The sequence below is a fragment of the Cervus elaphus genome, chromosome 22 (assembly GCF_910594005.1).
Source record: "Cervus elaphus chromosome 22, mCerEla1.1, whole genome shotgun sequence".
Classification (NCBI taxonomy): Eukaryota; Metazoa; Chordata; class Mammalia; order Artiodactyla; family Cervidae; genus Cervus; species Cervus elaphus.
This window is the reverse complement of record NC_057836.1, coordinates 22,575,052-22,595,855: the sequence shown is the minus strand read 5'-3', so window position 1 is coordinate 22,595,855 and position 20,804 is coordinate 22,575,052. Positions and strand designations below refer to the sequence as shown.

Sequence of the window (20,804 nt, the reverse complement as noted above, 5' to 3'; positions counted from 1 at the left end):
GTGTGTGTGTGTGTGGTTTGTACACTGTGTGTGTGTGTGTGTGTGGTTCGTATGCCCTGTGTGTGTGGTTTGTATGCTGTGTATGTGTCTGGTTTGTATGCCCTGTGTATGTGGTTTGTATGTTGTGTATGTATGTGGTTTGTATGCCCTGTGTGTGTGTGTATGTGGTTTGTATGCCCTGTGTGTGTGCATGTGCGTGGTATGTAGGCCCTGTGTATGTGGTTTGTATGCCCTGTGTGTGTGTGTGGTTTGTATGCCCTGTGTGTGTGTGTGGTTTGTATGCCCTGTGTGTGTGAGTGTGTGTGTGTGTGTCTGGTTTGTATGCCCTGTGTGTGTACATGCCCACGATAGGCTGGTGGTGGTGAGAGAACAGCATGTACAGTTGACTGTGAGTTTTGTGTGGCTGGAAGGATGTTTGGAAAGGACAAGACATGAAATCTTCCCTCTGAGTAGGTGCAGACCCTGAGGATCCCGTCGATTCCACAGAGGAAGTGGGATTCCTGTAACGGAACCACCTACTCTGTCTCCCATGTTCCCGTAAGAACTTTACAAGCAAGCTGCTTATGGGTAAAAACAGTCCAGACCCCTGAGTTGGAGGCTAGGGACGGACACTTATGTTTTGCAAGTAGACTGGTTATTGTCACTAACTTGCTGCGCTGTGCACGCCACCCAGACACAGATGATGCACACAGGTGTCCGGAGGGTCCCGCTGACACTTGCCCTGAACAACACGGGATAAAAAGGGCGATGCTTCTGCAGGTGCGGGTGTCGGCTCCCTGCACCTGTGCGGCTGATGAGGGTGCTTCGTATGTATCCAGAGGGCAGGGAAAGGTGTGCAGAACGTAGCTCAAGGAGATGGAGGTAAATATTTAATGAGCTTTTAGGGTCCCTTTTAAGGCTTGATTAAAGAGGTTACGAGTGGGATTTCTCTGTCTTCTCAACAAGTGAATTGTTTTTTAATTTAATAGTATTAAAAATGTACACACTGCTGTAGTTAAAATGCATCACCAACAAGGACCTACTGAATAGCACAGGGAACGCTGCTCAATGTCATGTGGCAGCCTGGATGGGAGGGGAGTCTGGGGGAGAATATATACATGTGTACCTATGGCTGAGTGCCTTTGCTGGCTACCTAAAACTATCACAACATTGTTAATCTGCTATACTCCTATACAAATAAAAAATTTTAAAACATACACACACAGACATTCACATATTCTGAGTCTCTTTGGTTCCTGAGTTTGTACCTAGTGAGTGAGGGCTGGATAGGGAGGGATTTATCTGAAAATGTATCAAAATGTGTTCAGTTCCTGGGTTTGGATTTGCATCACAAGGAGTATTTAGATTGGAAAAACCAGTGAAGACCTTATTCATCTTTTCTTTTCCCAGAGAAGGTGAGTGTCTCCTTAGCCAATGGGTTTCTCGTCATTAGCAGTAGCAAGATTGTGACCTAATAAAGGTCATGGAGTGGGTCATTATAAGGACAGGACTAGAAAAAAGTGAATTCCTCTGAGTCCAGGAGTCTTGCCACAAGGCCTCCGTATGTACCCTGAGCAGTTAGGGTCTGTTGGCCCTTGCTTATAGTAAGTGCTCAGCAAAGGAACAAGCGACCCCGGAATCGCAAGTAATTATGAAACCCTCAATACCGAGAATATTTGTAAGAGTAGAGGGTGTATGTGGTATCTTTGAAATTAAAAATTTATATAGTAGGAAGATTTAAAAAGTTCATTCTGAAAGAAACTTAAGTTGATCAACTGTGTTTTGAAGAAATAACACCTGGCCTCAGTTGAAGATTTGTTTTATCCCCATTTTACTTCTGCTTGGTTATTTGCCGCTTACCTTCCATTCTCTTTAAGTTACACAGAAAAGGACGGGGGACTTTCAGGGCCTTGGGACCCCTTTCGAGGCCCTGCCAGCCAGGGCTGTTGCTGGCCTGTACCCCAGAGCAAGCAGCTGTAGCCAGGGATCCGTGTATGGCAGGATCCACTTGCGTTTGTGGGATTTGCTTTTTCTTTTCAGACAGCTTTATTTGACTGGTTACCAGAAGGCTGATTTTCATCTCTGTGCACGGCGTAATTTTACCATGTCTATCCTTAGGTGGGTTTGCCGAGTTCTCCCGCTGTTTCCCTGGCCTCTGTGAAGGAAAGTCCACCCTAGTCCCCACCTGCATCTCTCAGCCTTGCTTACCTGTTGCCAACATCGGGCCAACCCGAATTCTGCCCAATCTCTATCTTGGCTGCCAGCGAGATGTCCTCAACAAGGTGGGTGCTTTGAAAATATCCTTCATTGCAGGATTTCTTGACAGCAGCCGGAGAGGCACCGGTGGGCCATCCTTTCAGATACAAATGTTCTCAAAGCAACTCCCCAGCCAGCAGCCCAGCAGCCTTACCTCCTCCCCGATGCTGTCAGCTAGGATGTTCTGTTACAGTAACTGGGCACGCTCAGGAAGACTAATACCATCTAGATTAGCTCACACTTAGAAATGTGTGCATTTGCTGCATCAACTAGGAAAGAACTCAGAGTGGCTTGGATTGAGGAAGATTTCATGATGACTTCCCCCTTCCAGAGGGGTGGGGGAGGGGATTCAAAAGATGGTGAGGACCAGCGCTAAGAGGATGCAGTGCAGGTGCCCTGCCTGAGGTTTCCTGAAGCAGTCTGGTGGAGACAGAAGAGGGAAGAACACGAATCCTGGATGTAAAGGATGTGGGCCATTCTGAGCCGGGTGTGGCCGACAGAGGAGCCGTGTTGATTGGCTGAGGCCGTCGTATTTAACGGTACACACATAACAGCGGTAGAACTAAGGTCTGTCTGTCTCCACAACTTTTATGCTCTTAACCAGTGTTGCTAGAACACACCTCTAACTGCCTGGAAAGTGATGTCTCTAAACCTCTTATTTGGTGGTGGTTGAGTCGCTAAGTCATGTCCGACTCTTGTGATCCTATGGACTGTAGCCCGCCAGGCTCCTCTGTCCATGGGATTTTTCCAGGCAAGGATGCTGGAGTGGGTTGCCATTTCCTTCTCCAGGGGATCTTCCCAACCCAGGGATTGAACCCCGGCCTCCTACATTGCAAGGAGATTCTTTACCGACTGAGCTACCAGGGAGGCCCTAAATGTCTTATTTACATCACCTCTAATTGAAAAGGCAATCGGAGATCTTAATTCAGCTGCTGGTGATTTACAAGTGCTGCTTTCTTATGTGAAAAGCACTGCCTGAATATTTCTCCTTGAGTAGTGGAAAGAATTGGACTGGCTATAAAAATAAACTTCCAGAAGGGCTTGCTTTAGCACATGGAAAGCAAAAACACCCTATCATTGGGCAGCAAGGAGGCGTTCTTTTTACTACTTCTTTTATTCTTTTTTTGCTCTTAAAACCCCTGCATCTTCAAAATTTTGCCTGGACATTGTTAATATGTCTGCTGTTACCGAGAGGCATTTGAAATTTGATAGTGCGTGCTTGCACTGAGACTTTCTGGTGGGGTCATGATGTCTTTGAGCATGTGATTCTTATTAGTCCTCTGAGAAATAAGCAAACTGTGTCACAGCGTGCGTGCTAAGTCACTTCAGTTGTGTCCTACTCTTTGCGGCCCCATGGACTGTAGCCAGCCAGGCTTCTCTGTCCATGGGATTCTCCAGGCAAGAAGACTGGAGTGCGTTGCCATTTCCTACTCCAGGAGATCTTCCCAACCCTGCATCTCTTAGGTCTTCTACATTGGCAGGTTCTTTACCACTAGCGCCCCCTGGGAAGCCCTTTGTCACAGCAAGCAAAGTTAATTTCTGACAGTCAGACACATCCCTAGGGCAAAGCTGGAGATGCTTTATGTAATCCTCAAATCAGAAAATAAAATAAAATGAAGTGAAATTCCTGGTTGTGGATCCTGTCCAGAATTGCCCTCCGTAAAACTTCACCAGTCAGCTGGCAAGCAGATGATTTTACCAATAATTGCATTACAGGTCATTTTTGTTACTTTTGATATTCAATGAAATGGTACCGTGATTATGCTTTGTACCTTCTCCAGGTTTAACAGATGCATCAGTTAACAGCTAAGTGAGCACCCACAGGGTGAGAGCAGTGAAACTGGAACCTGAAGTTGAGGTGGGAGGGGGAGATCGTTTTCTATTTTTAATTGGCTTCTAAATGTCTGTATGGGAAACAGGATACACCCATCGATGCCTTGAGAGGAAATGGAGACTGGGCTAATGGAAGCTGTGGGAAACAGCTTGAGCAGGGTCGTTCTGCAAGACCCTGAGAAAGTGGCCTTAGAACCTTCCTACATGCAGATGTGTGAGACATAAGGGTGTTCTCCAAGTGGTGAATGGAAAGCCTAAGTACGTAACGTCTGGATTCATAGTTGAGGAAACTCTTAGTTCTGGAGACGGTCTTACAGACCACTTAGCCTCCTTCATTCAGTAATGAGGAAACCGCTATTCCAGAAGTGTTACACGAATTCCACACCATCACCCTGTCATTGAGTTTTGGAACTAAACTTGCCTCTCTTTCTCAGGCAGCATAAACTCACCTTCCTGCTCCACTGCGTGGTTTAAACTTTCCAGGAAAAATAGTGTGCTAATTTCCAGAGCTCTCCAAAGATGGAGATTTTATCATCTTCTCTAATAGTGTATTCCTTTTTAGTCAAACTTAGAAGATGAAGTCTTTGAGAACAAACACCACAAAACCTCTAATTTTATTAGTTGTCTTATTTATTTATTTTTAACAGAGTGCCACCAAAGTATCTTAAAAGCATGTCATAGAAATTTTCTTAGGAGGATAATAGTGTTTAACATTTAAAATGCTAGGCTCAAAAAAAAGAAAATAAAGTGCTGCACTCTTTATGTTACTGCATTTAACCCTCATAATAGGATTTAGAGGCAGGTTGGCCCTGAGTTGTATGACTTGCTTACCCACAATTTTGTACTAGAACACCATTGACTTCAGAGTTAGTCAGTGGGAGAGATCATTCTCAAACCTAGTCTACTCTGGCTCTGAGTCCTGTGTTTATAGAACATCAGAAATCCTCATTTCCTGGAAAATGGAAATCTCCATAGCAGGCTGTTAACAAAGGACTGAGATTCTAATGGTCTATTGAATCTAATTGAAATTTGTTTCCCCTGCTTTTTCTATAGCATAGTCTATACCAGAACCATCTCATAGAAGTAGAATGCAAGCCACACATATAATCCAAAATGTTCCAATAGCCTTTTTTTTTAAGAAGTAAAAAAAAAAAGAAAGGTGAAACTAATTTCTTAAATATATTTATCTATTTTTTATTTTATGACCACACCACTTGACATGCAGGATCTCAGTTCCTCCAGCCAGGGATTGAACCCATGCCCCCTGCATTGGAAGCGCAGAGTCTTAACCACTCGACCACCAGGGAAGTCCCGTGAAATCAATTTTAATAACATTTATCACCCTATATCAAGAGGATTATTTCAACCAGCAATCAATATAAAACTTATTGGCACTTTACATATTTCGGTACTAGGTCTTGGAAACCTTGTGTGTGTGTGTTGTGGTCACTGTTCCTCTGGCTGTGGATGAGCCACATGTGCTGGCTTCCACCTCAGACCTTGCAGGTCATGTGATCGTTTTTACGTCTGTCTCAGAGACGTGGCTCTTCTGTAGGAGACTGTAGGAAGGCATCGGCAGTGAAAAGAACACCCTTCCCCTCACATGTGCGTTTCGTTCCTACACTCTGTCCTCCTCTGGTCTTTGTACTGGAGTTCGAACAGGAATAGCAGTTGTACTAAAGCAGTTTGCAGGTGCCAGTTCACATCTGACTGCGCTTGGAACCAGAGCCTTGTAGTTAAAATGTTCAAGACAAAAGTTCTTGATGTTTTCTCCTCTCTCATTAGTTAAAATTCCAAGTGGACTTCGGTTTCACCCTTACACACAGGATGTGTGATGGAATTTCCTACTGCGCATCATTCTTGAGCCTGAACCTGTTCAGCTTCTTCACCCAACTCAACTCTACCCCTCTCTCCCCATTTTAAACAGGCTGCTGTCAGCCTTCTTTGGGTAGCCTCTTTTTTGTTAGTATTTATTTGTTTATTTGGCTGCACCAGGCATTAGTTGCAGCATGCAGGATCTAGTTCCCTGACCAGGGATCGAACCCAGGGCCCTTCACTTGGAGTCTTAGCCACTGGACCACCAGGGAAGTCCCTGGGTAGCTTCTTATTTCAGTCTTCCAATGTGCAAAGTTGGCTTTCCTGTGCTGCCTTGCTGTTCTGCCCATCACCAAGACTACTGCCACTTTCTCTGGTATTTTCATTTGAGAGTTAGGCAGGAGCCTAGATACCGTATAGCCAAATACTACTTTCAGGTTTCTCTGTGATCTAGGAAGACAAAGGGTCATGTTGTCAAAGCAGTCAGTAAAAATATTTATTCAGTGTCCACTGTGTGTAGAACACCATATAGGGTGCAGGTTAGTTAGACAAGACCTGTTCATGAGACAGTGATTCATGAGACAGGTGACTTAGGGCTTGAGTGAGGGCTGGCTTTGCACGGGGTGGATTTGCATCCCAGCTGGCTGGCCTCACCAGGCAGAGCACCGGAGCCAGGTGACGGAATCCGCTTCTTCACCTGCAAACTGAAATGACTCCTGCCTCCTAGTGTTCACGTGAGGCTCCAGTGACAAGGCATTATGCCAGGCACTGAGCACATTTCCTGGTTTATAGGGGACTCTGTTATTGTCACTGTGGGTGGAGTATACCAAGGTCTAGGGTGAGTGGTAGATACAGTGGGTGTGGCTGGTTGAGGAGGGCTAGCTGGGGGAAGTAGGTCAATTCTGAAGGCAAAAGGAGTGGCGAATACAAACTTATTCAGTTGACTTCAGAAAGAAAGATTACAATCGCTTTAGAGTTGCAGTGCCTGCGTGATTTAATGAGACCTCTGTCCTCAGCCTAAGTGAACATGGGAAACTGGACCAAATAGAGCAGTTTAATTAAGGCTATATATTAACTCTATATTCCATATGTTACTCCACAATCTATATCACAAGAGCACAGAGCCCACATTTAGAAATTAGTCCCACTATTGGGGAAAGTTTATTTCACGGTTTAAGAGAAAAAAACGGGAAAAAAGTAGTGACTGCAAACCATAGTAGTAAAATGAAGATTTATTTTTGGATTCACAAAAATTATTTTTGAACATTTTCTTAATTGTGTTTTGAAACTAGAATCTTTTTATTTTATTTTTTCTTTCTTTTTTCTTTTTTTTTTTAGAATCTTTAAAAAAAATTATTAGGGGGTCATCTTTTCTGCTTTACAACTGAGCCCTTTTTTTATACCCAACCTGCTACATTCAATGCAGTTTCCCTTTGTTATTGTTTAGTCACTATGTCATGTCCAACTGTTTTTGTGACCCTATGGACTGTAGCCTGCCAGGCTCCTTTTTCCTTCGGACTTCCCAGGCAAGAATACTGGAGTGGGTTGCTATTTCCTTCTCCAGGGGATCTCCCCCACGCAGGGATCAAACCCACGTCTCCTACATTGGCAGGTGGGTTCTTTACTACTAAGAAAACAGGGAAGCCCATAATTTCCCTAGTTAAGGCCAATTAGGAGAAGGGACAGTTTGAATTACTGAAAAATATACATTACAAACTTTGGGGGTCGAGGGGTGGGCAACAACTTTATTGAGATATAATTCATATACCATATGATTTAAGGCTATTTTTTATTGAGATATAACTGACATATAACATTATATTAGTTTCAACTATACAACATAATGATTAAATTCTTGTATATACTGCTAAATGATCACAGTAAATCTAGCTAACATATACCACCATACATAGTTACACATTTCTTCACTCTCTTAACCACTTTCAAATATATAATACAGTATTATTATCTATATCAGTATGCTGTACATTACTTCTCCATGACTTATTTATTTTATAACTGGAAGTTTATACCTTTTGACCACCTTTCATCCTCCCTCTACCTCCTCTGGTGGCCACCAATCTCTTGTCTGTATCTATGAATTCTATATTTGTTTGTTTTTTAGATTCTGCATGTAATGAGAACATATGGTGTATTTGTGTTTCTCTGACTGACTTTCTTCCCTTAGCATAATGCCCTCAAGGTTCATCTGTGCTGCCACAAATAGCAAGATTTCCTTCTGTTTTAAGGCTGAATAATATTCCATTGTATAATAATACCATGTCTTCTTTATCCCTTCATCTGTCAGTGGCCACTTGGGTTGTTTCCATGTCTTGACTTTTGTGAACTGTGCTGCAGTGAACACAGGATTGCATATGTCTTTTGGAGTTAGTATTTTTGTCTCCTTTGGGTAAAGACCCAGAAGTGGAATAGCTGGATCATGTGGTAGTTCTAGACTTTCCTGGTGGCTCAGATGGTAAAAAATCAACCTGCAATGCAGGAGACCCAGATTTGATCTCTATGTCAGGAAAATCCCCTGAAGAAAGGAGGAATATCTACCTACCCACTCCAGTATTCTTGTCTGGAGAACCCCACAGACAGAGGAGCCTGGTGGGCTACAGTCCATAGGGTTGAAAAGAATCAGACATGACTGAGTGACTAAGCATGTGGTAGTTGTATTTTTAATTTTTTAAGGAACCTCCATACTGTTTTCCATAGTAGCTACACCAGTTTACATTCCCACTAACTGTTTTAGAAATAAGATTAGGTGGGACTTCCTAGTGGTCCAGTGGTTAAGACACCGTACTTCCACTGCAGGGGGCCCAGGTTTGATCCCTGGTTGGGGAACCAAGATCCTGCATGTTGTGTGGTACAGCCAAAAAAAAAAAAAAATGTTTTTTAATTAAAAAAATAAGAGAAAGTAAGGGAACTAACATTTAATGAGACTTGTATATTGTGCATAAGTCACTTCATCCTCATAGTAGCTTTACAAAATAGTCTTCATCAGCTCTATTTTACAGGTAAGGAAACTAAAGCTGAGGGAGGCCAGTGAGATCATTCGGGTAGTGAACAGTCCCGCGCTGAGCCGTGCTCTCAGTTTCCTGGGACTGGTGCCTGTGTGCTGGCAGAAGGGATGGTGGTAGAGGAAGTTTATTGAAGTTTGTTTCTGGTGGTTTCTATCTTCTCAGAGTAGTAGGAACCAAGATCATCCACGAGCAGAGAGAGAGACGGCGAGGGAGGGCATGTGGAGAGTTGGAAGAGAAAGGGGAAGGGGTGGAATGGCATCCAGAGAAGAGGCCAGGAGACTGAGGGAACACAGTGCCTGCCGACGCGTGGGGCCCAAAGGGGCCCCTTGGCAGTGTGGGGGTGTTTCTCTCAGGCCCATCCAGCTGCGCAGTGCAGATGCAGGCTCGGGGGCGAGCCAGATTTACCCAGAGTTACTGTGATCTTGCCAAGTGAGTGCAAAGAAGTGACAGAGGGACACGGGAATTGAGGGTGAGGGACTTCCCTGGCAGCCCAGCAGTTAAGACTCTGTGCTTCCACTGCAGGGGGCACGGGTGCCATCCCTGATCAGAGAACTTAAGATCCTGCACTTGGTGGTGCTAAAAAAATATATATTACAAAGTTCAGGTTGAAAGTGAGGGAGGGATTCTAACTGTCTCTGGAGCAGTGCAGGGGTTAGTCCTCTATTGTCTATGGCCAGCCCTCCCCGTCTGCAGGGTCTCTGCGTCCTCCAGTTCAGCACCGGTGGATTATGTAATTCTGCAGTGCCTGTGTGCATGCTAAGTCACTTCAGTCATGTCTGACTCTGCACCCCCATGGACTGTAGCCCGCCAGGCTTCTCTGTCCATGGGATTCTCCAGGCAAGAATACAGGAGTTGCCATGCCCTCCTCCAGGGTATCTTCCCCACCCAGGGATCGAACCCATGTCTCAGGTCTCCTGCATTGGCAGGTGGGTTCTTTACCACTGAGCCCCCTGGGGAACCCAGTACTGTAGTACTTACTGTTGAGAAATGCCCATGCATAAATGGACCTGCGCAGTTCAAACCTGAGTTGTTCGAGGGTCAACTGGTCATGACTGACCACAGAATTTAAGTTAGGCCCAGAAGGAACGATAGACATTGTAAGGAGGAAGGACAGAGGAGAGACGGTAGGAGCAACAGATTGTAGGTCCTGAGGGGACTGAGGGACTCCAGCCGTGGTGGTGGAGGAGAGTAAGCTGGCGGGAAGGAGGCACACTCCTGCAGTGGGTTGTGTGTGGTTGTGGTTACTGGTAACAGCAGAGACCAGACCAGGCCCCGGGGAGGGAGTGGTCAAGGTGAGGTGCTCAGAGAACTCAGAGGCCAGGGTGTCAGAAGGGTATCTGAAAGGCCAGAGAAGACAGATTACGTTATCCGTAGGAAACATGTATTAGCTAACTGAGCGCAAAGTTGAGCTAAATATTAAACAGAGTAAGATGACTGCTCTCTGGAAGCCTATGTTTAATTAGGGGACAAAGGACTGTTGAGTTGTGTATGCTTTCCACAACACGCGGAAACAAAACTGAGTGAATGACATAAATTCCTCATCAGTTCAGTTCAGTTTAGCCACTCAGTTGTGTCTGATTATTTGCGACTCATGGACTGCAGCACGCCAGGCCTCCCTGTCCATCACCAACTCCTGGAGCTTGCTCAAACTCATGTCCATCAAGTTGATGATGCCATCCAACCATCTCATCCATTATTGTCCCCTTAGGAAGTCACATTCATCCGTGAGTAAAAATAATCATTAGTCTAATACACATGCACTCTTCACACTTGTGGTTCCATCCCAGTTCTGCTATCAGGAACTGTGACATTAGACACACTCTTGGGCACTTACACGCCCGGCCATAAATATAATCAGGAGAGAAGGGAACAGAACAGTCATGTGACACCTCAGCTAACAGCAGCTGCTGACCCTCCGCTTGGCTGCCCAGGTGGAGACAGGTGGAAGCCCTGCTCCTGGCCACCGTGGGCCCTGGGCAGCAGTGGGCCCTGGGCTGTCACCGGGCTAGTTGCCCCATTTGAATAGTCTGCTCACCAGGAGGCAATTGTGTTTGTTCTCAGACTGTTTAGGCCAGTGTACTTGTTATTATAGTGATGTACATTCATGAAAATATCACATATATGAATGAAATATGAATGGGGGGAAAGGGTTGTTTGTCTGTGCTCTGAGCTAAATGTTTTCAAAAGATTCAGGAAGGACAAATTGCTCTATGTTTTTTTTTTCTGTCTTAAGAGGTGGGGAAAGGCAGCTGTAAATCTAGAACATTCTGTCCTGATTTATTAGTTTACTAGTTCTTGCTCTGTAAAGAATGGAAACTATAAATGATAGATGCATTTGGTTGTAATTTTCTAAAGAACTCAAGTCAGCTAAGCTATTGAAAAAACAACAACAAAAAAACCTAAACACGAAGGTCCTGCATCAGAAATTAGTGAATTAATGTACATTTATTTGAATTAAAATGTTTTATGTATATATGTAACATCTTTAGTGATTTCCTCCTTTAACTCAGTCTTACTGACGCAGTAACTGCCACTTTTTTTTTCTCATTTCATTTTGTATTTAAGTTGTTATCATTCCATTTCAACACAATAATGTCCCCTTCCCCCTTAGAAAGTGTTAGTCACTCAGTCGTGTCTGACTCTTTATGACCCATGGACTGTAGCCCACCAGGCTGTCTATCCATGGAATTCTCCAAGCAGGAATACTGGAGTGGTATCCCTTCTCCAGGGGATCTTCCTGACCCAGGAATTGAACTTGGGTCTCCTGCATTGCAGGCGGATTCTTTCCTGTCTGAGCCACCAGGGAAACGTGTCTCCCTAATGTCAGTTATAAATAAAACTACTACTTACATGCATCTTTTATGGCATACTGTCTTCTACATGGAGAATATTGTTGAGATATAAACTATTGTGGGCTTGGATGACTCTTTCTTACATGAGGTCAGAACTGCCCCCTTTTCATGTTTCAGCCATGGCCATTGGGCGCCCGGCAGCAGCCTGCTTGAGGCCAGGAAACATGCATGCTGGCAGCAGGGCCAGCATGTGATGCCCATGTGATGCCAGCTGTGATGCCCGTGTCTGCAACCGAGGCAACAATTGGGAAAAAAGAGGCAAAGTACAACTGATGAGTCTCTTTCAATAGCTATATAGTGTCCTGAGTTACTCCGAGAGTCTGTTCAGAGAGAACCATGCCCAGAGAGGTGTTCCTGTACTTTATAACTGGTTACAGTTTAAAAGGGTGAAAAGGGATGAAACTATATTACTTCATTTGGTTAAACAATAAAAATCTGTGTGTAGGCTAGTTACTTTACTTTATTGCTCCATCTTTGTTGTTTAGTCACTCAGTCGTGTCTGACTCTCTGTGACCCCATGGACTGCACATGCCAGGCTTTCCTGTCCTTCACCATCTCCTGTAGCTTGCTCAGACTCATGCTCATTGAATCGGTGATGTGATCCAACTATCTCGTTCTCTGTCAACCCCTTCTCCTCCTGCCTTCAGTCTTTCCCAGCATCAGGGTCTTTTCTAATGAGTCAGCTCTTCACATCAGCTGGTCAAATTATTGTAGCTTCAGCCTCAGCATCAGTCCATCTGATTGCTTTAAAAAGAACTTCACTGGAGTGCAGCAATAAAGAAGACATATTCTAGGGATGAATATATTTGGATTTGACTTTTGACACTGGACCACTTGGTAGCTGTGTAACTTTGGAAACATAAGCTTGCTAAGTCTTAGTGTCCTCATTTTTAAAATGAGGATAATAATAGTACCCATGTCAAAGGGTGGTTGTGAGGATTCAGTGAGACAGTCCATTTAAAAGTTTAGCACAGGGGCTTCCCTGGTGGTCTAATGGTTAGGAATCTGCCTGCCAATGCAGGGAACCCAGATTCGATCCCCGGTCCGGGAATATCCTACATGCCGCGGAGCAGCTGAGCCCGCGCGTCACAACTACTGAGCCCGTGCTCTACAGCCCGAAAGCCACAACTGCTGACGCCCATATGCCTGGAGCCTGTGCTTTGCAACAGAGAAGCCACCGCAGGGAGAAGCCCACATACTGCAAGGAAGAGTAGCCTCTGCTCACCACCACTGGAAAAAGCCTGTGCAGCAACAAAGACCCAGGGCAACCAAAAATAAATAAAGCGAAAAAATAAAAAAGTTTAGCACAGTACCAGGTACATAGTAGGCATTCAACATGTTGGATGTTGTTATATATGTACCATGCACCATAATAGTATATTGTTAATAGGCCTATAGCAAAGGTGCCCTACAGATTTTTTTTTTTGAATTTAGGTTAAGTGATCATTTCTATAGAGTGTGAAAGTCGCTCAGTCGTTGTCTGATGCATTGTGACCCCATGGACTATACAGTCCATGGAATTCTCCAGGCCAGAATACTGGAGTGGGTAGCCTTTCCCTTCTCCAGGGGATCTTCCCAACCCAGGGATTGAATCCACATTGCATGTGGATTCTTTACCAGCTGAGCCACAAGGGAAGTCCTGTGGCTGCTTGTCAGAAGGGTACATGGTTCCCGTCTTTCTGTGGGGAAATCGTACATGACGCTGACTATGACTCGTTTCACCTCAGTGTTGTCCTCAGTGAGCTGTGATCTTGTGATTGTATAGAGTGGGTGACATTGCCTGCGTCAGCCTCTCTCCTCAGAAACGCCTGTGTCTTTACTGTTGGACTACTTTTCATTTAATAAAGCTTTGTAGTACTGTTGACAGAAAGGAGAAGGATATGTAAAAAGGTTCCTTTCTTTAAGGAGCATTGGTGAGAAAGGCCCAAAAGGCTTTTATCTCCAGCTCCTTGGTCAGGAACACTGTGGCGATCAGATGGTGGTAGAAAACCTTTGCTTATGTACAAATGTTGCTATAGTAAGCACTAAGATCTTCACAGGCTGACTGTTAGCCTCGCGGGAGCCCCTGAGACCTTCAGAAGATGAGGGTCGATCACTTTGAGCTCACTTAGCTCCAAGAACTACTTCTTGACATTGTTATCTCCCAGTTGAGAGGGCTTCATACCTGATCTGGATTTGCGCAGTCTACCTTTTATGTAAAGCAGAATATATTCATTGTGCCAAATATATTCATTGTGCCAATTCATTGTGTAAATGAAGGGATTAAGGAGTTGGCGGGAGGCTAAAATAGGAAGAAAATTACCAAATTCAAGACCATGGTTGAAAATGATCTAACAAAAAGATTTGTAGAGGAGGTAGCATTCCTAGAAAAGAAGTGACCATGGTTGCTGAGAGAGAATGATTTCAGGCTGAAAACATTTCCTGAGAGGCAGCAGTGGATGACTAAATGAAGCGGGTCACGTAGGTTTGACTGGAAAATGGCAGACAGGATGTTAGTTGAACAAACACATACTGACCACAACTACATACCTGGTGCTAAAGGTAGAAAAACAAGCAAGATTTAGTCCAAGATCTCAGTACTTAATAGGAGAGACAAGAATTATCTGCTAGTAATAACACAGTACGCTCTGTGTTTTACTAATAGCATGTCCAAAGTCCTCTGGACAAGCAGAGAATGGAATGGTTAATTATGCACCAGTGGAAGGGGTTCATAGGAAGGTTAAAGTAGAAAAGTGGTAGAGTCATCATGGAGGGATAGGGCCTGCTCAGAAATGATGTGAACAACATTGAGGAAGGCGGGATGCACATGTGATGTTGGGTATTCAAAGGTCGTGTGGGACAGGAGAGGGCAGCGAGACATGATGAAGTGTGCGTGATAAGTGTGCATAAAACACATAGCCCCTGTTTAATTACAAGAAAGGATACTGTAGTTGTTGTTCAGTTCCGGTTTGGAGAGGAGAACACTGCAAATTTAAGAGATCCATGGTGGCTTTTCTGCCCTCATGGTGTGGGCTGCTGGCTGGGCAGCAACTGAGAACAGAGAGAAGGGTGCTGGGAGGCGTTGACGCTGCGAGGATTTGACGGCATTTGGAGGGGAGTGGTGAGGAAGAGAAACAGGACGAGAGGATCCCATTTTTTAGCTCAAGTGTCTGGGTGGATATTATTACCGAAACCCAATTTTGGATTACAGAGAGGAAGCAAGAATTTGAAGCAGAGAAGGGAGAAAGAGAATGTGCTGTTTCTGAATTTGGAAGTTTTGAGGAACATCTGAATAGAGAGATCTAGGAAGCAGCTGGAAATATGGATCAAAAATTGAAGTGTGTGTGTGTGTGTGTGTGTGTGTGTGTGTGTGTGTGTGTGTGTATGTGTATTTATTTAAGAGTCATCAGCATGTAGAGACATGGAAATAGTCAGCCTTCCGAGAGAGTATTCAGAGCCAGGAGATGGCCCAGGACTGTATCTTAGAGAACAGCTACCATGTTCAGTTTGGGGAGAAAATGTTCTCGTTATGTGCGCATATGTTCTGAAGTCACAGTACAAAATAAACAAAAGTATTCTAGTATACTCTCAAATCTTGTAAACCAATGCACTTATTCATGCATTTTGGGGATTACATTTAACATGGTCATAATAAATTTACATAGTTGACAAGGAGGGGGAAGTCATAGTAAACTGTCGGTGGTTTCATTTTGTATTCTTTGTTCCACTTCTGTCTCTAGTAATGAAGATAATAGAGAGTTGACCATATTAGTGATGTGTGATTTTTTTAAACAGCCTTTTTTGCCCTTAAAAAGTTCTGCTTTAAAGCCTTGATTTTAAAAAAAAAAAGCCTTGATAAATGTAAAGAAACTTAAATCATATCAAGCATCTTTTCTGACCACAATGCTATAAGGCTAGAAATCAACTACAAGAAAAAGCTACAAAAAACAAACATGTGGAGGCTAAACAATATGCTGCTAAACAACCAATGCATCATTGAAGAAGTCAGAGAGAAGTAAGAAGAACCCAGAGATAAGTGAAAATGAAAACACAGCGATCCAAAACCTATGGAATACAACAAAAGCCGCTCTAAGAGAGAAATGTATGGTGATGCAAGCTTACCTCAGGGAACAAAAAGTCTCAGATAGCAACCTTATGCCTAGAGAAAGTAGAACGAACAAAACCCAAAGTTAGTAGGAGGAATAAATCATAAGGATCAGAGAGGAAATAAGTGAAAGTGAAAGTCGATCACTCGTGTCCGACTCTTTGTGACCTCATGGGCTATACAGTCCATGGAATTTTCTAGGCCAGAATACTGGAGTGGATAGCCTTTCCCTTCTCCAGGGGATCTTCCTAACCCAGGGATCGAATCCAGGTCTCCCACATTGCAGGCATATTCTTTGCCAGCTGAGCCACACTGGAAGCCCAATGAATGAAATAGAGGCTAAAAAAACAATAGAAAAGATGAATGAAAGCTGGTTCTTTGAAAAGATAAACAAAATTGATAAACTTTTAGCTAGACTCACCAAGAAAAAAAGGAAGCGAGTTCAAACCAATAAAATCAGAGGTGACAAAGGAGAAGTTACAACTGATGCTACAGAAATAAGATCATGAGAGACTAGTGTGAGCAAGTGTATGCCAACGAAGTGGGCAACCTGGAAGAAATGGACCAATTCTTAGAAAGGTACAATCTCCCAAGACTGAACCAGAAAGAAATAGAAAATATAAACAAACCAATTACCAGTACTAAAATTGAATCAGTAAAAACTCCCAACAAGCAAAAGTCTAGGACCAGGTAACTTCATAGGTGAATACTAACAAACATTTAGAGAAGAGTTAACACCTATCCTGAAACTGTTTCAGAAACTGCAGAGGAAGGAACACTTCTGAACTCATTCTATGAGTCCACCACCATCACCCTGATACTGAAACCAGACAAAGATATCACACACAAAAACTTACAGTTTTTGTGTAAATTATCAGTTATGAACATGGATGCAAAAATCCTCAACAAAATACTAGCAAACCAACTCCAGCAATATATTAAAAGGTTCAGACACCATGATCAAGTGGGGTTTATCCCAAGGATGCAAAGATTTTTCAGTATCTGCAGATATCATATCTACCACATCCACAAACTGAAGAATAAAAATCATATGAATGTCTCATATACAGAAAAAGCTTTTGATAAAATTCAGCATCCATTTATGATTAAAAAAACTCTTCTGAAAGTAGACATACAAAAAAATTGAAAAATGAAATGAATTCCCTAGCAGTCTAGTAGTTAGGACTCTGCAATTCCATTTCAGGGGGTACAGGTTTGATCCCTGGTCAAGAAATGTGGGATCCATTCCCCACATGCCACAGCACAACCAAAAAAAGGAGGGGGGGGTGTTGAAAGTGGGCATAGAGGGACCATACCTCAATAAAGGCCATATATGAAAACCCCCCCACCTAACATTATAGTCAACAGTGAAAGGCTGAAAGCATGTCCTCCAAGATCAGGAATAAGACAAGAATGCCCAGTCTTGCCATTTTTATTCAACATAGTTTTGGAAGTCCTAGCCACAGAAATCAAAGAAGAAAAACAAAAGGAATTCAAATAGGAAAATAAGTAAAACTGTCATTGTTTGCAGATGACATGATGCTATAGTTAGAAAATCCTAAAGATGCTACTAGAAAACTACTAGAGCTCATCAATGAATTCAGTAAAGTTTCTGGATACAAAGTTAATATACAGACAGGTTGCATTTCTATACTCTAACAACAGAATATCAGAAAAAGAAATTAAGGAAACAGTACCACTAACCATTGCATTAAAAAGAATAAAAGACCCAGGAATAAACCTACCTAAGGAGGGAAAACTGTATCCTGAAAACCGTAAGATCCTGATGAAAGAAATCACACAGCAAAAATGGAAAGATACACCATGTTCTTGGATTGGAAGAATCAGTATCATTAAAATGAACATACTACCCAAGGCAATCTGTAGATGCAGTGCAATTCCTGTCAAATTGCCAATGGTATTTTTCACAGAACTCAGACAAAAAGCATTAAATTTGTATAGAGACACAGAAGACCCAGAATAACCAAGACAATCTTGTGAAAGAATGAAGCTGGAGGAATCATACACCCTTACTTCAGACTATACTATAAATTTACAGTAATCAAAACAGTAGGGCACAAAAACAGATATGTACATCAATGGAATGGGGTAGAAAGCCCAGAAATAAACCCACACACTTACGGTCAATTAATCTATGACCAAGCAGGCAAGAATATACAATGGAGAAAAGATGGTCTCTTCAACAAATGGTGCTGGGAAAACTAGACAGCTTCACGTACAAGAATGAAATCAGAATGTTTTCTAACACCATATACAAAAATAACTCAAAATGGGTTAAAGAACTAAGTGTAAGACTGAAAACCATAAAACTCCTAGAGGAAAACATAGGCAGAACACACTTAGACATAAATTGCAGCAATGCTTTTTTGGAAACATCTTCTAGAGTAATGGAAAATAAAACCAAAACCAAACAAATGGGACCTACTAGCCTCCAACTAATAAAAATAAATGAAAAAATAAATAAATAAAAGCTTTTGCACAGCAAAGGAAACCATAAACAAAATGAAAAGACAACCTACAGACTGGAGAAAATGTTTTCACATGATGCTACAGACAGGGAACTAATTTCTAAAATATACAAATAGTTCACATAGCTTAATATCAAAAAAGCAACCCAATAAAAAAATGGGTGCAAGACCTCAATAGACATTTCTCTAAAGAAGACCTACAGATGGCCAACAGGTATATGGAAATATTTCATATTGCTAATCATTGTGAAAGTGAAGTTGCTCAGTCATGTCCGACTCTTTGCAACCCCACGGACTGTAGCCTACCAGGCTTCTCCGTTCATGGGATTTTCCAGGCAAGTGTACTGGAGTGGGTTGCCATTGCCTTTTCAGGGGATCTTCCTGTCCCAGGGATCAAACCCAGGTCTCCCGCATTATAGGCACTTTACCCTCTGAGCCAGCAGGGAAGCCCATTCCTGCTAATCATTAGAGAAACGCAAATCAAAACGAGGTATCACCTCACACCAGTCAGGATGGACATCATTAAAGAGTCTACAAATAATACCTGTTGGAGAGGGTGTGGAGAAAAGAGAGCTCTCTTAACACTGTTGCTGAGAAGGTAAATTGTTACAGCCAGTGTGGAGAACAGTATTCCAGTTCCTTAAAAAAACTAACCATGTGATCCTGCAGTCCCACTCCTGGGCATATGTCTGGAGAAAACTATAAATAGAAAAGATAGATTCACACTAATGTTCACTGTAGCACTATTGACAATAGCCAAAACATGGAAGCAACCTAACTGCCCGTCACCAGATGAGTGGATAAAGAAGATGTGATGCATATATATATAGTGCTTGTGTATGTATACACATATACATACACACAATGGAATACTACTCAACCATAAAAAAGAATGATATAATGCCATTTGCAGCAATATGGATGGACCTAGGCATTATCATACTAAGTGAAGTCAGAGAAAGACATATCATCTGATATCACTTATATGTAGAATCTAAGAAAAATGATACAGATGAACCTATATGCAAAACAGAAACAGACTCACAGATGAAGAAAAACAAACTTTTGGTTACCAGAGGCGAAAGCTGGGAGGGAGAGGATAAATTAGGAATTTGGGTTTAACATGTAAATATGTAAAATAGATAAACAACAAGGGCTTGCTGTATAGCACAGGGAACTAAATTCAGTATTCTGTAAATATGTAACTATATATTTAACTACATAAAAAAGAATATATAAATGTATACATTAAAAAATATATAAAAGAGTATGTAACATGTATAACTGAGTCCCTTTGCTGTACACTTGAAACTAACACATTATAAATTAACTATACTTCAATTTTTAAAAATTCTGCTTTAAACTTGTCTTCACGTGTCATTGTGCTAGGTTTTTGGATTTTACCGACTGAATGAAACCTGATCGCTTCAAGGAAACTAGTCATTTTAATCATCATGTTACGTTTTTCTCTTTAAAAATGATCGTGCTATTACGTTATGTCACTTTAATTGTTCTTTCCTTCCCTAGGAGCTGATGCAACAGAATGGGATTGGTTATGTTTTAAATGCCAGCAATACCTGCCCCAAGCCTGACTTTATCCCCGAATCTCATTTCCTGCGAGTGCCTGTGAATGATAGCTTTTGTGAGAAAATTTTGCCGTGGTTGGACAAATCAGTGGATTTTATTGGTAAGTAGCTCAAGTGATATTACAAATCCTTTGGGTTATAGTCTCGTGTATGAGTATACCCCGCCCTCCCCTTTTCTCTCATTAGAGAAAAGGAACCTACTTCACAGATTTCACAAGTCTGAAAACAAACATGACGCCGCTTATCTCATTCCGTGGCCAGGTGACGTGTGTGCCGTGTGGGCCATGCTGTCCCTAAGGGACTGGCCTTGTGACATCTTAGCTAACTCGAACATTCGCAGGGTTAAGCCTGATGGCATCTGCGATTACAGATTTGCGAGTGTTTGAAAATGGGTTAAGCTTTCTGGGATTAAACTTGCCACCCACTTCATCAGATCCTATAAAAGACTTTCGGAAACTCTGGTGGCATTCCTTAACCTGTTTCTGCCTTGCTGCTGTGCTTTCCCCAGAGAACAGCCAAGTCCTGTGGAAACTAATCCCATTACATTTAAAGTTTTTATGTCACAAGATTCCTAAGCCTCCATCTGTGTGCCAGCAATTTCAAGTATTAGTAGTATTGGGTCTAATGAAATTCCAACACACACACTCACATTCGTGCGGTCATTCCTTGGTGATGACTGTGACAGGGTCTGGTCTGGATGGTACTTTGTTCTGCTCACTGGGCCCGTCAGCCCTGGAGCCTCCCCAGCTCCCAGCTTCTGGCACTGCTATGACATTTTTGGTGCCTTGAAATCAGGTCTGCTGGTAGGAAATCAGTGACATTTACTTGAAATGTGGTTTTGGTGGAAAATGGCTAAACCAATGACATGGGTTCGTTGCTCCTGG

General features: G+C 42.7%; 1 protein-coding gene across 3 annotated transcripts in view; it reads left to right on the top strand.

The window, feature by feature from the left end:
• DUSP16 (dual specificity phosphatase 16) overlaps positions 1 to 20,804 on the top strand; it is a 90,410-nt gene that overhangs the window by 57,736 nt on the left and 11,870 nt on the right. For all 3 annotated transcript variants that reach the window (XM_043882646.1, XM_043882648.1, XM_043882647.1), the window contains exons 5-6: positions 2,098 to 2,261; positions 19,862 to 20,021. In XM_043882646.1, coding sequence (XP_043738581.1) covers positions 2,098 to 2,261; positions 19,862 to 20,021 — 324 coding nt within the window. The remainder of the gene's footprint in view (positions 1 to 2,097; positions 2,262 to 19,861; positions 20,022 to 20,804) is intronic.